Genomic DNA, 14,967 nt, shown 5'->3' with positions numbered 1-14,967 from the left:
CATGGGAAGCAGGATTCTGCAAATGGCCATTCTCCGGAACTGGCGGGCACTGCTGCGCACAGATACAATACGTGCGGCCTGATGCACTGGGCATCCCCAGCCCGCCCCGCCCCGCCCCGCCCGGGGCCCCGCCCCCACACGGGCGGCGTCGCTTCAGGAAATGCCCCGGATGTCGTAAAACTCCAAGCCGCCCGCCTCTGCTTTCCGGCCGCCCCGTCTCCGCGGGGATGGTTGCTGGGGGAACCGCACCGCGTCCTCCTCCGGGAGGCGGCTCGGCCAGCGGGCTCTCGGCTTGGGCTTGGGCTTGGGCTGGTGGCGCTGCCCGGCCCCCCCCGGGGGGCGGGGGCTGAGGGGACGCGGGAGCTGCAGGGGAGTCGCAGCCCGTGAGGGGCCGCAGGAGGTGGGTGCGGGGCGTCGCGGGACTCCTGGGCTTCGGGTGGAGCTGGGCCCAGGCCGTGCCCCGTGGCGGGGAGGGGACTCCTCTCTGTGCCCCTGGGGTTAGGGGCTCCAGGCCTCTGGGCTGGGAGGCTCCTCTCTGAGCTCTTGGGGGGCGCGGGGCTCCAGTCCTGCCTCTGGGGCCGGAGGGGGGGGGGTCCAGGCCGGGCCTCTGGGGCCGGAGGGGGGGGTTCCAGGCCGGGCTTTGAGGGTGGGGGGTTCCAGGCCGGGCTTTGAGGGTGGGGGGTTCCAGGCCGGGCCACTGGGGTGCAGGGAGGGGGGTTCCAGGCCGGGCTTTGAGGGTGGGGGGGTTCCAGGCCGGGCCTCTGGGGCCGGAGGGTGGGTTCCAGGCCGGGCTTTGAGGGTGGGGGGTTCCAGGCCGGGCCTCTGGGGTGCAGGGAGGGGGGTTCCAGGCCGGGCCTCTGGGGCCGGAGGGGGGGTTCCAGGCCGGGCTTTGAGGGTGGGGGGTTCCAGGCCGGGCCTCTGGGGTGCAGGGAGGGGGGTTCCAGGCCGGGCTTTGAGGGTGGGGGGTTCCAGGCCAGGCCTCTGGGGTGCAGGGAGGGGGGTTCCAGGCCGGGCTTTGAGGGTGGGGGGTTCCAGGCCGGGCCTCTGGGGTGCAGGGAGGGGGGTTCCAGGCCGGGCTTTGAGGGTGGGGGGGTTCCAGGCCGGGCCTCTGGGGCCGGAGGGGGGGGTTCCAGGCCGGGCTTTGAGGGTGGGGGGGTTCCAGGCCGGGCCTCTGGGGTGCAGGGAGGGGGGTTCCAGGCCGGGCTTTGAGGGTGGGGGGTTCCAGGCCGGGCTTTGAGGGTGGGGGGTTCCAGGCCGGACCTCTGGGGTGCAGGGAGGGGGGTTCCAGGCCGGGTCTCTGGGGTGGGTGGGGGTACTCCTCTCTATGCCCATGAGGTGGGGGGGGGGGTGCGAGGACTTCTCTCTGTGCCCCTGGGGGGAGGGGTTGGCACTGTCTTGTGCACTGGGGGTGCCCCCAGCCCATGCCTTTGCAGTGGCAGGAGCTGGCTTCAGCCTGTACACCTGGGCTGAGGGCTGGGGGTGCTAAGCTAGGACACCGATGCTGAACTGAAATGTAGGATACCTGTGTAAAGCGATATGGCCACAAATAATTGCTGTACGTCTGTGCGTTTGCCCCCTGAGCCCCTGCATATGTCTGTGGAGACTTATATTATATATGTACTGGACTCTTTAGCCACTTCCGATGCTGCACCATGATGCACAGTAACTGAACTACATTGGCACTTACACCATCGTCTTTCGAGAGGGATGGTTGCCATTCATTCATTCAGATGTATGTTTATATTCTTGTATGGATAATACATGAAATAATTTTTCATCACTCTAGATGTGTTTTCTTACCTTGGGATTTTTTGTTTTTGTTTTAAGAACATGCCTGAGTTATTTTTTCTTTTAAAAAACGCTCTTGGAATATGTCTAGCACTGGGTAGACCATCCTGGAGATTTAAATCTGCTACCCACAGACAACAACAGTACCGCTTTGCCCACACTGCCCTATTTAGTGCCTCAATCCTATTTTGATCGGACTGTCTGCAGGGAAACTGTACTTTGTTCTTCATGCTTGTGAAATCTTTTTTTCAAGGATGCACAATCTGGTCATGCTCCCCCTGCTGGACACTCAGCAGTCTGTTGTGAAGCGATCCAAACACAATCCCACGTGCCTTTAGCTTGCTGGAGCTGGACAGAGTTTAGGTACTGTTTCTGTCTTTGGGTCTCTAGACATGCACTCCTGCTGTAGACCACACATCTGACATGCCTCTTGGCAGTGGGGACCCTGCAGCTCAATTGCCTGAGTCCTGAAACTAGTGTTGTCTCCCTCAAGCCTTCCCAGCAGCACTTCTGTGTTCCCCAGAATTCCACTGAAGGCGTGAACCTTCTGGTTTACATTTTACCTCTTCAGCGGCCCGTGACAGTGAACACCAACAGACACACAGACTCTGCACAGGATTCGTAAACATCATTCTTTACTTAGCACAAGCAACATAAAGATCTATTCAAAATAATGAACACAGGTCAGTGCTGTAACAAAGGCGAGGTGAGTGAGGCACTTGCCTCGGGCGTGCAAAGTGGAGGGGCGCAGCTCTACCGCTAGCAGCGGTGCTTTGGTGGCAGCTCTATCTTCTTCAGCAGCGGGTTTCTGAGTCCCTCTCGGAGGGAAAGACCTGCTGCCGAATTGCCGCCGCCGCTTCATTCATAATTCAGCAGCGGGTCCTTCCCTCCGACAGAGACTCAGGGACCCACTGCCGAATTGCCGCCGAAGAGCCTGGAGCTGGCCCTTGCCTCGAGCGCAAAAATTCCTTGTTACGGCTCTGACACAGGTGTATGTTTCCCTGCCTCAGTTTCGTACCCCTCTGGAGAGCTCTTTGGACTTGGGTGGAGCGCTATGAGAAGTCTGAAATCCTTCCCTCAACTTCACGGTTTCTCTCCAGAATCATAGAGCCTGAATAAGTCAGCTAACATTTTTCTGATCCTTTGCTGGTCTTGCAGTTAAACTGGACCCCCACTATGAAAACATTCCTCCTGTCTTTTCCTCTCTCCTATGTGTGTGTCTCTGTGTCTCAAGTTTATATGTCCTGCCTAGCATGACCAGATGTCCTGATTTTATAGGAACAGTCCTGACTTTTGGGTCTTTTTCTTATATAGGCTCCTATTACTTCTCACCCCCGTCCCGATTTTTCACACTTGCTGTCTGGTCACCCTAGTCCTACCTCTACCTTGTTTCTTTGTTATTCTGCTGAGGATTTTCCGCTCCTGCTTCTCTGCTCAGGCAGCCTCCTTAGCATACCCATTGTGCAGTCAGAGCACAGTCATTAAGGATAATGACTCTGCATTGTCCCTGGTCTGCAGGGCTGCCTGGGGGTTGGGGGGCAAGTGGGGCAATTTGCCCCGGGCCCCGCAGGGGCCCCGTGAGCCCTGTCCCGGCATCAGTCCAGGTCTTCAGTGACCGGAGGCCTTTCAATGCTGCCGAAGACGTGGAGCGACTGAAGCCCCCCCCTGCCGAAATGCCGCCAAAGGCCCGGACTGCCGCCAAGTAAGTACAAGCACCGCAGCTCCCCCACCTTATCCCAGGCCCCCTGAATCCTTTGGGCGGCCCTGCTGGTCTGGTGGGTATGAGCTGCAGCCCCTATCAACAAATGGTGGGTTCCACATTCACACAAAGGTAGGGTGACCAGACAGCAAATGTGAAAAATCGATATGGGGGTGGAGGGTAACAGGAGCCTATATAAGAAAAAGACCCAGAAAATCGGGACTGTCTCTATAAAATCAGGACATCTACACAGAGGTGTATTCCGTGATATAACAATAACTTCACAAGATCAACCAGAATTCATAAGTTATACATAAACAGATTCCCCAAATTGTCAGAGGTTGCAATGAATGATATTTGTTAGGACCTTGAGTGAGATTATTATAGACCGAACAATTTGTAGAGCACCTAGCACAATGGAGCCACAATCTCGATTGGGTCCGATGAGCTCTACTGTAATGGGGTAAGAGAAGGCAGTTCAGTCTCCATGGCCTGTTCTTAGCCCTGCTGATACTGCCAAAAGGGGATGGGTAGTGGAACGGGACTGAGGCCACCAAATTCATTTAATTCACACAAACCACTGACCTTGGAGTGGAAGGTTTTCTAATTATCAAATTCCTTAATCAATCATTACTTCTGGTTAATTCTTCAATAAACCAGTACTAAAGGCTGCATTCAAGAAAAGTGAAATATTCTCTAAGATAAATATATTTGTATCAATTACTTTTTGGAGGCCATGACTTTAAAAGTTATTGCCTTTTATGTATGTCATACCAAAAGTGTTGTAAGTACGTTAGCAGCTAAGAAGACGATCTCCTTGCCCAGGGAATTTACATTCTAGATCCATGTCAAACAGAGGTAGGGTGGTGGAATGTAGCAGAAAGTATTGATCACTGAGGCCAAAATTTAGTAAGGATCAAAAAGGGTTTGGACATTTATATGAATAACAGGAATATCCAGAGTTATAATAGTTAATGCTAAAAGATTTTGGAAGAGATACTAACCAAACACTGCAGGTTTTAAGCAAATCTCTAACTTTTGGGGCTTAGGAGGAAACCTAACGTGAGACAAGATTATCCCACATCTGCCTAATGTGGGGTTTCTTGCACCTTCCTCGTGAAGCATCTGGTACTGGCCACTGTGAGAGACAGGAGATTCGACTAGAAAGCCCACTAGTCTGATCCAGTCTGGCAATTCCTATGTTCCTATGAATCAGTATAGTATAGATCTTGTTAGTACTATGGTTTTTGTTTGGATTGTCTTTTAAAATGATTATTTAATTCATTGTTTTTTAAACTTTGAGTGTGGGGGAAGGCTACCTGTGGTCTGTTTTGTAAACCACTACCAGAGTGGAAGATTGGTTTGTGGCATCTAAGACAGAGCAGAGGAGAGAGAGGGAAAGGACACACAGAGGCCAGTTAGATGGGAGGCTAGTTCTGAAAAGGTTCTCATTCTATAATCTTCTGCTCTGATTTTTTTTTCTTGTTTTGTTTCTAGCCAACCATGGAGTCCGACAAAGGACTGAATGAAAATTTAAAAATCCAGTTTAAGGCTTTACAGGAGCAACAACAGAAGAGGCTACAAAATGTGATGGAGAAAAAGAAAGAAAAGCAGCACGGTCAGAAAGGCAGCACCAACAACCCAAAGGCGACTTTTGGAGTCCAGGATGATTTAAACCTATTTAAGGTAGATGGACAGCTATCAAATGAAGAGATCAGCAAAAGGTAAAAGTACAGTTCACACTGTTAGGAAGGATACAGAACTATATTTACCACCTTGTCCTACAAACTCCCACTGACGTTAATATGTAAAATAACTACTGACATCACGGATTGGCAGTCTGTCTTTAGTGCTTATCAGGCCCCCATCACTGTAGTATCTGAGTACCTCATAATCTTCCATGTATTTATCCTCATAACATCCCTGTAAGGGGGGGAAGTGCTATCTGTGATGTGTGCAGACCAGGTGCCAGCTCATGCCAAGGCCCAGGGCCTCACTGACGCTTTTGATTAGCTCTCCACAGCTCATCTCTACTCCACTGTGACCTACTCCCTCCTTTTTGCTTTAGTTTATTCTCAAATTTAAATAATAAAGCTATATGATATGATGGAGATGTTTCTCAGAGGAAAGTCTGTTTATAGACATTTAGGAGTTTCATCCTCCTCTGTCAAAACTAATGTTGGTCAAATTTTGGAAAACAGCTCCGAAGAAAATTTATGTGGAAAGTTGGAAATGGAGGGTTAGATTTTAAACTTTAATCCTGATTAACTTCATTACTGTTTAAAAATGTATTTGTGCACAAGTTTATGTCCAGCAAAAAAGGTACTGTTTTACAGTATGAGTCTCTATGGAATTGGATAGGACCCTGGGAATGACTTATTTTTTCACCTCTCTGCATGGATTGCTGCATTGTTTGTTTTTCTTCTTTTTTAATATTGCACAAGGCTTTGAATTCCCTTTAATCTGGGGGTTTACACCAGGGACATACCACTTAATTATGTATGTTTTGAAGCTTTCCTTAAATTGGCTCTGCTAATGATATTTATAAAGGGAATATGTACCTAAAAACAGAAATTGATTTGGGCAGAGAAAACGCCTCTTTTTTTTCCACAGGCATGATTTGGTTTCCATTCAGGAACTGACATTTATGGGGACCCTTTAAGAAAAGCAAGGAAGGATTTTCCAGTGGCTAGTGCACTAGTCTGGGCTCTGGGAGACCCATGTTCAATTCCTCCTCTTCTACCAACATCTTGTGTGATTTTGGGCAAGTCACTTAGATTCTCTGTGTCTCTTGGTTAAACAGGGATAATAGCACTGCCCTTCCTCATAAGAGTGCTGTGAGGATAACCATGTTAAAGATTGAGAGGTGCTCAGATACTGTGGGGATGGGAGCCATCTAAGTACCTAAGGTAGATACGTTCTATTGTTGTATGTAGTGTAGTTGGAGCCATGTCAATCCCTGGAGGTTAGAGAGACAAGGTGGGTGGGGTAATATCTTTTATTGTACCAACTTCTGTGTGTGTGAGAGAGACAAGCTTTCAAGCCACACAGAGCTCTTCTTCAAGTATGGGAAAGGAACTCCCAGTGTTACAGCAAATGCAACAGGGGGAACAGATTGTTTATCATAAGTAGTTAGCCCATATTGTAAGGGACCAGTCTAGGTAGAGTGGCCTGTTAACACCTCTGCAGTTATAGGACAAAAAGAGTTAGTTGGTGGTTACAGATTGTTGTAAAAAGCCATAAAATCCAGTGTTTCTGTTCAGTCCATGATTTTTAGAGTCTACCAGAGCAGTGAATGCCAGAAGCTGGGAATGGGCAATGGGGGGTGGATCACTTGATGATTTCCTGTTCTGTTCATTCCCTCTTGAGCACTTGGCATTGGCCACTGTTGGAAGACAAGATACTGGGCTAGATGAACCTTAGGTCTGACCAGTGTGGCTATTCTTACATGAATTTAAGCTTCCAGGCTTGTCTTTTGAAAGGGTTGTGCCGGTTTCCTTTGAGGATGAGGACTGATAGGGCAGATATAGAGCAATCGCTTTGTGAAAAGTGTTCACCCACAAGTAATAGTGTTTTGTCTTTTATCAATTTCCCATGTGAGTTCATTTGAGAGTGTAGTGACTGTTTGATTTCATCCACATAATTGTTATCCAGGCATTTAATGCACTGGATGAGGTATGCCACGTGTTGTGAAAGGCATGTGTAAGATCCATAGATCTTGATGATCATTGTTCCAGGTATGGAGAAAGAGACACTGGGGTGGGAACTTGTGTGGCTTTCTCAGAAGAATCAGATATCTAAAGCTGAGGACAGTTAACTCAGTAACCCAGACAGGAGTCCTACCAGAGCTACTTTTCTTGTGGTATTTCCACAGCTTGTCCCAGCCAAAGACAAGAAGCACAGAAGTTAAATGAATGTATTGACTTTCAAAACTTAATATACTTTTCCCTAGTGAACATAGCTCATTAATAAGTTTAATTATACATAAAACCATTCCTATTAATTTTATTATTCTGAGCATTTATTTGAAGCCCATCACAGTGGTATCTGCCATGATTGCCGATTTGTTTTCTAGGTTGCTCGAGGATGAAAACGAGCAGCTTCAGGATCAGCTTCGAGAGGTCGTAGATGAAAATGGCAGACTGTACAAACTGGTGAAGGAGAGAGATTTTGAAATCCGGCAGCTTCAAAAGAAAATAGAGGAGGAGAGATTAGCCCTGAAAGGTAAACAGAACAAATGCATAGACTCACTACTGCAACATGACAGGCCATCTTGTAGGAACTTGTTTGCTTGATGCTCATAACAGTAGCTGGTAACAGGACTGTGGTAATAGTTTAGTTCATAACAATGTTTCATATCTCATCTCTTCACTTCCTACATGCTACTGCACCTTCAGCACTTCCGCTTTGCACTACCCAGCCTGCAGGAGTTACCATGGATTTTTAGCATTCACAGCTTCACTTGTCTTAATTTGGAGTTGCAGGTTCTCAGCCTTTCGAAAATCATGCTCTGCAGTGTTAGGGCTATAGTAATTCCCCTGCACTGATGCTGTATGAGATAGTGAGGGAAACTGAGGGCTTTGGGTCTGATGAATTAGTTAGGCCTTTTTAAAAAGAGACTAATTGCCCGAGAGGGTTTGGAGATGTCCCTAACTCCCAGCTATATCACAGAGGTGTGTTGATTGCTGTTATATTTTAGGGTTTCTCTACAATCATATGAGAGGTTTTTCTTTTTCCTGACTATCAGAAATTATTGGGGAATGGTGGTATCAAATTTAGGCTGCACGTCACTTTTCTTCTACTCTCTGGACGATTCCTGCAACTGAAGTGGCACCCAGGGAGAGCGAGCCCAGTAACTTCAGGCCAGAACATCTTTAAAACGAGGAGAAAGCGGATCAAAAAGTGGTGTCTGTGTAGTCATGGCCGATGAGGAGCATCTCTGCAGCACTCTATGCTTTTATTCATGTGAGGAAAAAATATTCTTTGTGCTGCATGTGTATTGTTCTTTTCCCCCAGCTGAATCCTTTTATGGCCATATTGGGCCTCTTCCACTAACTGCCAGTGGCCTTTCACTGTAGCCTCCAGAGGCCTCTTCAATGTGCTGCACAGAGAAGGTTCTAACGCCGCCTCTACAAGCACATGAGAATGAAATGCAAGAGTACCTTGAACCTGTTTTCACTGACTGCTGTGGACCTCTCCTTTTGGCTACCAAAAGCATCTTCCGTCAGCTACCACAGGCCTTCATGTTAGCTAGAGCAGGCCTCTTGTCACAGGCAATTTATGTGGGCCTGTTCCCGCTACAGTGGGACATAGTAGAATTGCTGGTGGGGATTAGAGGTTGTGCTCCTAAACTTTGTCTTGGGTGTCACTGTCATTGAATCATTATTATGATACTCTTGAATTTCATTCTTATGTGTTTGTAGAGGCAGCGTTAGAACCTTCTCCAAAGATGTAAAGCAACTATATCACCATTAGTGAAACCACTCAGGTGCTTTTAGCATCATCACAACTACTCAGTGTGTAGTTCTTCTCCTGTTAAAATCTCACCATTTCTATTAATGCTTTTATCTCTTTTTCTAAAGAAAAGTTTGGGCTTGCTAAATGCTGCTCTTTCAGTCATACTGTAATTACGTGCTCTGGTTGTCATTTTCCCCCTTAATAAACTCCAGCTAAGGATGTCAGTAAAATCAGATCTCTTGGCTGAGATGGAAGTTGTGGATATTGTCCAGAGGAATGGGAATCTGGACCTCTAGGTTTTAGTCCTGGTTTTGCCACTGACGCACTATGTGGTCTTAAACAAGTCATTCAACCTGTGTTCTCATCTGTAAAATGGGAGTAATGGTATTTTGGATGTCAGAGGGAAGGATACTCTAAGGATTAATGTCTGTAAAACAGCTTTGAGATTCTTAGATGAGAGGTGCTATGAAAAGGCAAAATATTGTTCTTTATTTATTGTATCTTACAGGAGGCACATAACTCATCTGAGACATAAACGGACCTCAGTTCCACACAGATCTGTTAGCTTTTTTATTACTGACATCAAAAATGATAAATCCTGGAAGTCAAATTTTAGAAACTTTATTCATGTTGAAGAAACAAATGCCACAAACTTAAATGTCTCCTGTGTTATTTTGTGTTGCATTCCTCATTTTGCATCTCTGCCCTGTTTAAACCCTTGTATCACACCCACTTGGGGCCCTGGCTAGGTGGAGAGCTATGATTAAAACTGTGTAAAACGTTTAAATGGTATGGGGCGTTTAACAATTTAGACATGCAGTCCTAGCTTTGTCCACCAGGTGTCATTGTTGCCCAGAGTAGCTGCAATGATTGAACTATGCATCTGAAGAAGTGGGCTGTAGCCCAGGAAAGCTTACGCTGAAATAAATTTGTTAGTCTCTAAGGTGCCACAAGTACTCCTGTTCGTTTTTGCAGATACAGACTAACACGGCTACTACTCTGAAACCTGAACTAGGAAAGGAGCAATAACTGCAATAAGCACCACTGAATGACATATAGCTTATACATTCATGCTTTATTATTCCTTATATCTTAAATTTAATAACCAAAAGACAATATGTCCAATGGTTAGAGCTAGAAACTAGGAGCCAGGACTACTGAATTCTGTTTCTGCCCCTGCAGTTGACACACAGGGTAGTCTTGAGCAAGTCACTTTGGGACAGATTTTTAAGGTATTTAAGTGCCTATCACCCATTGATTTAAATGGGATTTAGGTACCTAAATGCCTTTAAAAATCTGGCTTCTGTATCTCAATTTTCCATATCTGTAATATGGAGATAATGAGTCTCACCCATCTCTCAGAGTTATAAAGCACTTTAAGCCTCTTGCATGAAAATGCTATTTGTTTACTAGTTTTTATTACAATAATTATCACTAATTGTTAATTATTATGAAGAGGAAGAGGAGGAGGAGGAGGAATAATAGTTCCTGGAAATGGGAGGAAGTGTTGCATCAAATCAAAAGAGCAAGAATGATGCAGATATATTTTTCAATAATAGATGAATTAGTTTCTTTGCAAGAATTTTAAATAGTAACATCCGGTCACATTCTCCCCTGGCCCACACTCTGTGTAACCCATTTGAAGTAAATTGAGTTGTATGAGACATAACGTTTTCATAAGAGATTTAGAATTAATTGGGTTCCATACACTGCATCAAAATTCATGTGGTATGAGATACCGAGGATCCTTACAGACATTGGCAAACAGGTCTTCACAAAGCTTGAAACACTGAGGGGACAGATCAGCAATGACGTGATAGTCTGAATGGTATACGGAGATTACTTTAGCTACAACTCAGGGAGAATGTAGCGTCTGTTTGACAGTGTACAGTAACACTGTGCAGCTATTAAGAACCCATGTGAAAGTGCAAGGGGTGTTTAAATAGGAACAGTGCAATTACCCATTTGGTATGTAGCCAGGACTCTAACCCTTTATAACAGTGAAGGGATCTAGCAAAACTGGTACCTTTTGGTTCAGCAGCGGCTCCAGTGCTAAGCTGCCAGCGCAAACAGGGCATTGGCATTTTCACCACTATGTCACAAAAATGTACTCAGAACAGGCTCTCACAATACCGTGAGCAAACCAGCCGAGTCTTGTCTATACCACTGCTTACGCCAATGCAGCTGCATTCTTGCTGGTATTTGTCGAAATGTGGGTTATAGCTTAGCATGGACAAGGCGTTCATGACCACAAGTGGAAAGGGCCTCCGCTTTATTTCTTGTGCCAAAGACGGTACTTCCAGGAACACAGTGCCTCCAGCACCATGATAATATATTGGCTGAGCACTAACTGAGGGCTGAGTGGCATAAGTTGGATCACGAATGCCTCTCTCCCTCTTGCTATGCACTCTCTCTTTAACCGTGCAGTTGTGCTTAGTACAGATCTAAGTGAAGGAGGTTCGGTTATAAAAATACAATATGCTCTTGGCAGAGAGCAAAAACATCAATTAATCTGGATCCTGCAGCTAAGATTTTTCCTTCATTTTATGTATTTCTCTTTTTATTTCTTCAGGGATGTCTGGTTTAGCAGGGGATGTTGCAGCTACTAAAATCGTTGAACTGTCCAAAAAGAATCGTGAGCTAACTGCTGAGACAGAGAGTGAAAAAGCCAAAGTGAAACAGCTGAATAACAAAGTCAAAGAGCTTGAAAAAGAAGTAAGGTCTCTTCTGTTGTCATAGAGCTCTGAAATCAGGCCAGTAGCTTTCTCAGGGTAACGTCTGCCTGAGAAACTGGTTTTGATTCTTGTTGCTACTGGTCGGCTTGTTACAGCATCAACTCTTGCCATGGGTTCTTTTCATGCCTGCCCTTGGGAGGACAGATGGGGTTATTCTCTTAGCAGTTTCCATCCTTTCTGGAAGGATGGGAATGAGGCATAATGAGCCAGAGATTCATGAAATGCCAGTTAGAAATAGTAATTTGTATCTGAAAATGCAGGTGCTTGTCCAAAGGGTAATCACAGCAATTTTCTATATGCCTTCCTGGGTGGTTGTTTATTGGTAGGAATCATTTCTCCACACCTCAGAGAATGAGATTACAGACCTGTAGATCTATCCCAGCTAAGCGAAAGGAATCCTAACATTATTCCTAAAGTTCAGTCATGGGGTATTACACAGCAGGTTTTTTTCCCTTTAAAATACCTATGGAGTCATAGGGTTAGGTAAAATAATTTATTTTATTGAATTTTGTATGATTTTCATATAAAATGGGTGAATTGGAATTCAAAAGTCTACATTTTATTGAGCAAACCGATTTTAGATGTGGGCATCATAATAGGATGTTCTGATCTCATGCCTCCATCTCCATTGGACTTGAGCTACGTTTAGGTACGTAGATACCTGCTTTATGTACCTAACTCCTGGATGTGAGCATCCCTCGATGCCCACATTTGACGACTGATCCCACAATTGCAAGTCAGCAGCTGGTTGCAGTTCTTTCTCTTAGTAAAATAACACAGCTTCTCTCAGGGAAGATTGAATTACGTGTTTTTGAAATGTGTATTTATGTGTCTACCTTGAAAATTTAGTGGAAGATGAAGACATTTTTGCTGGAGTAATTAAAAACCACACATCCTTTTGAGGTGGTTGTTGTTCTTCAGCTTAATCTTCCTTGGAGTTACGCTCTCATCACTGTCTGCATTCCATAATGTGTGCGTGTGTGTTTCAGCTACAAACAGCCCTGGGAAAAATCCAGTCTCTTGGTGGCAATGACTCAGGAATCAAGCAATCAGTGTTGAGAAGGATGGAAGGAAACTCGGTATGAATTATGGTTTTTTGATAGAAAAATTCAAAATGACAACTAATAATTTGTTCCTTTATGTTGTACAGTCTCTTTCATCATGATGAAATCATCTCTCCTTACCATTGGTATTATAATCTGTCCTAATTGCTCTATGTTCAAACTCAGTGAGTGCATTTGAGTGGATGGTTATAGTGTTGGAAAAGAAAAAGTGTTGTGATCTGGTCAACTGATCTTCCCTCTCTCCCTGCTGCATCTTTACAGTGCCTCAAATTAAAAGAGGGTTATAGTACATATCAGCCTCAGAGCTCACAAAGCAAGCCATGATCTATCACATACCATCGGAATTGTGGGGACAAGAGAATTGATAATTATTTGCATACATTAAAAAACAATTATTGTTAATTTTTAAGAGGTCTCTGCCAAGTTCTGTGAGAGTTGCATTGTGGTTTGTTTTTATTTTCTTTCAATAACACAATTCAGTTAAAGGGTTATTCGGCAGCATGGGAACCTAGTGGAAGGACGGTAGAAGAGGCATTGGAAAAGCAGGATGACCCAGAAGCTAAAACACAGGACTTGGAGTCAGGGAGATCTAGGCTCTATTCCTGGCTCTGCCACAGACTGACTGTGGGATCCAGGGCAAACCACTGAACCCTCAGTTTCCCCATCTGTAAAAGGAGGGTAATAATAGTTCCCTATTTCACATCAATGTTGAGGCTTAATTCATTATTGTTTGCAGAAGCACTTTTGAGGATTCACAAGATGTACAGAGTATCATTATTATTATTATTATTAGAGGAAGCACAATCCACTGCTACGCAGGCAAGGCGAACAGGCTGACTAGCACTCAGTCTGTGATGAAGGGTGTCCCTCTGTCTCCTCAAGGCAAATGGGTTTGGACAAGAGCTGTTTGTAGACTGAGCCCTCCTTTGCTGAAAGGTCGCTGTATCTCAGAATGTATATGTACATTGCTATTCTGTCTGAACCCACTCTGAAACACCTCTGAGCTTTCCTCATGGTCACAAATTGTCCTTTCTGGTAGTCAGTTCTGTTTTCTGTAGTGGATTCCATCCTTATCAAATACATTTTCCTTCTCTCAAAGCCTGAAAGTCCAGAGTTGAAAGCTTTGCAAGAAAAATTAACTGCAGCCAACTTTAAAGCAATGGAGTATCGCAATCAGCTCCAAACCACAAAACAGGAACTAAAGATGATGCAAAAGGTACCAGTCCACATCTTGTAATGTATATAGTGATCTGAGCCTGCTTTCTGTAATGGAGACAGTTTGTTTGTTAAATCAAGAATGGTGCTTCGTTTTCTCTTGGTTTTGATTATCCTCCTTGATTCACTATTAATCTAGTCACTATTAACCCACACCAGGATTCACTATTAGTAATGATTCACTAATAGTGATTCACTATTTATTAATCCACACCAGGAAGGAAGGCACAAGAGGGGTGATAACACTGGTTGGATTCTAAAGTGGAGAACACTGAGCTACATGAAATTCCTGGTCTACCAGGGCCACTGTCACTTTCCAATATTTCTACTGATAGTACAGTTCTAAGTCTTGTAAGACATTTATGCCCTGATTCAACAAAACAGTTAAACCTGTGATTAACATTAAGCATGTCCCTAAGTGCATCTCTATTCAGCAAAGCATTTAATCACATACTTAGCTTTAAGCATAGGCTTAAATCTTATTTACGTCCATGCTTATAGTTAAGCACATGCTTAGGCACTTTGCTGAACTGAGGCTTCAGAGCAACTTATTCCTTCCTGATTCACTGTGGCTCTTTAGTGCATTATTCTGTACTCTTCTCACATGACACTCCCTTTGATTTTACTACTTTGCATAAGAGACCTGCTGTGGAGATCAGCGAGATGTTTTCCCTAAAAAGAGATCTCTACTGACCCTTTTATAAAAATTGAAATGCACTTCATAATAACTCGCTGTCCTTAGTATGGCTGCTTTGGAATTGTATAAGACAGACAGCCCCAGGTCTGTAAGGGTTTGCAAGATGTCAGTGTTTCCATTGTGCACCTGATGTGTTTTGATCAATGGCTGGTTATGTATTTGTTATATGAGAAAATAATTACATATGTTGAAACCTGTTAATAATGGGGACTAAAGGGATTTCGGTCTGTTAATACTGGTGGCCAGGTAGTACAATCTGAACGCCACCTCCACACATATATATAGTATTGATTCACCTTTCACTGTAAGGAC

The 14,967-nt window shown here is 45.0% G+C and overlaps 1 protein-coding gene across 5 annotated transcripts in view; it reads left to right on the top strand.

Annotated features, from left to right (window-relative positions):
• The first annotated feature begins 230 nt into the window (after positions 1-230).
• The window catches only part of CCDC13 (coiled-coil domain containing 13), a 40,222-nt gene continuing 25,485 nt past the window's right edge, over positions 231-14,967 (top strand). Inside the window, exons 1-6 of one of the 5 annotated variants that reach the window (XR_006577370.1) lie at positions 231-400; positions 4,985-5,211; positions 7,563-7,711; positions 11,517-11,659; positions 12,669-12,758; positions 13,843-13,959. Coding sequence is in view for 4 of the 5 variants with exons in the window: in XM_045007495.1 (XP_044863430.1) it covers positions 4,991-5,211; positions 7,563-7,711; positions 11,517-11,659; positions 12,669-12,758; positions 13,843-13,959 (720 nt within the window). In the remaining variant the exon portion in view is untranslated. Of the gene's footprint in view, positions 401-2,041; positions 2,152-3,340; positions 3,491-4,984; positions 5,212-7,562; positions 7,712-11,516; positions 11,660-12,668; positions 12,759-13,842; positions 13,960-14,967 lie in introns of those variants that run through there. The other 4 variants (XM_045007495.1, XM_045007498.1, XM_045007496.1 and 1 more) reach the window with 4 other exon arrangements.

Source organism: Mauremys mutica, chromosome 2 (assembly GCF_020497125.1).
Source record: "Mauremys mutica isolate MM-2020 ecotype Southern chromosome 2, ASM2049712v1, whole genome shotgun sequence".
Taxonomy (NCBI): domain Eukaryota; kingdom Metazoa; phylum Chordata; order Testudines; family Geoemydidae; genus Mauremys; species Mauremys mutica.
This window is presented reverse-complemented; position numbering and strand designations above follow the sequence as displayed.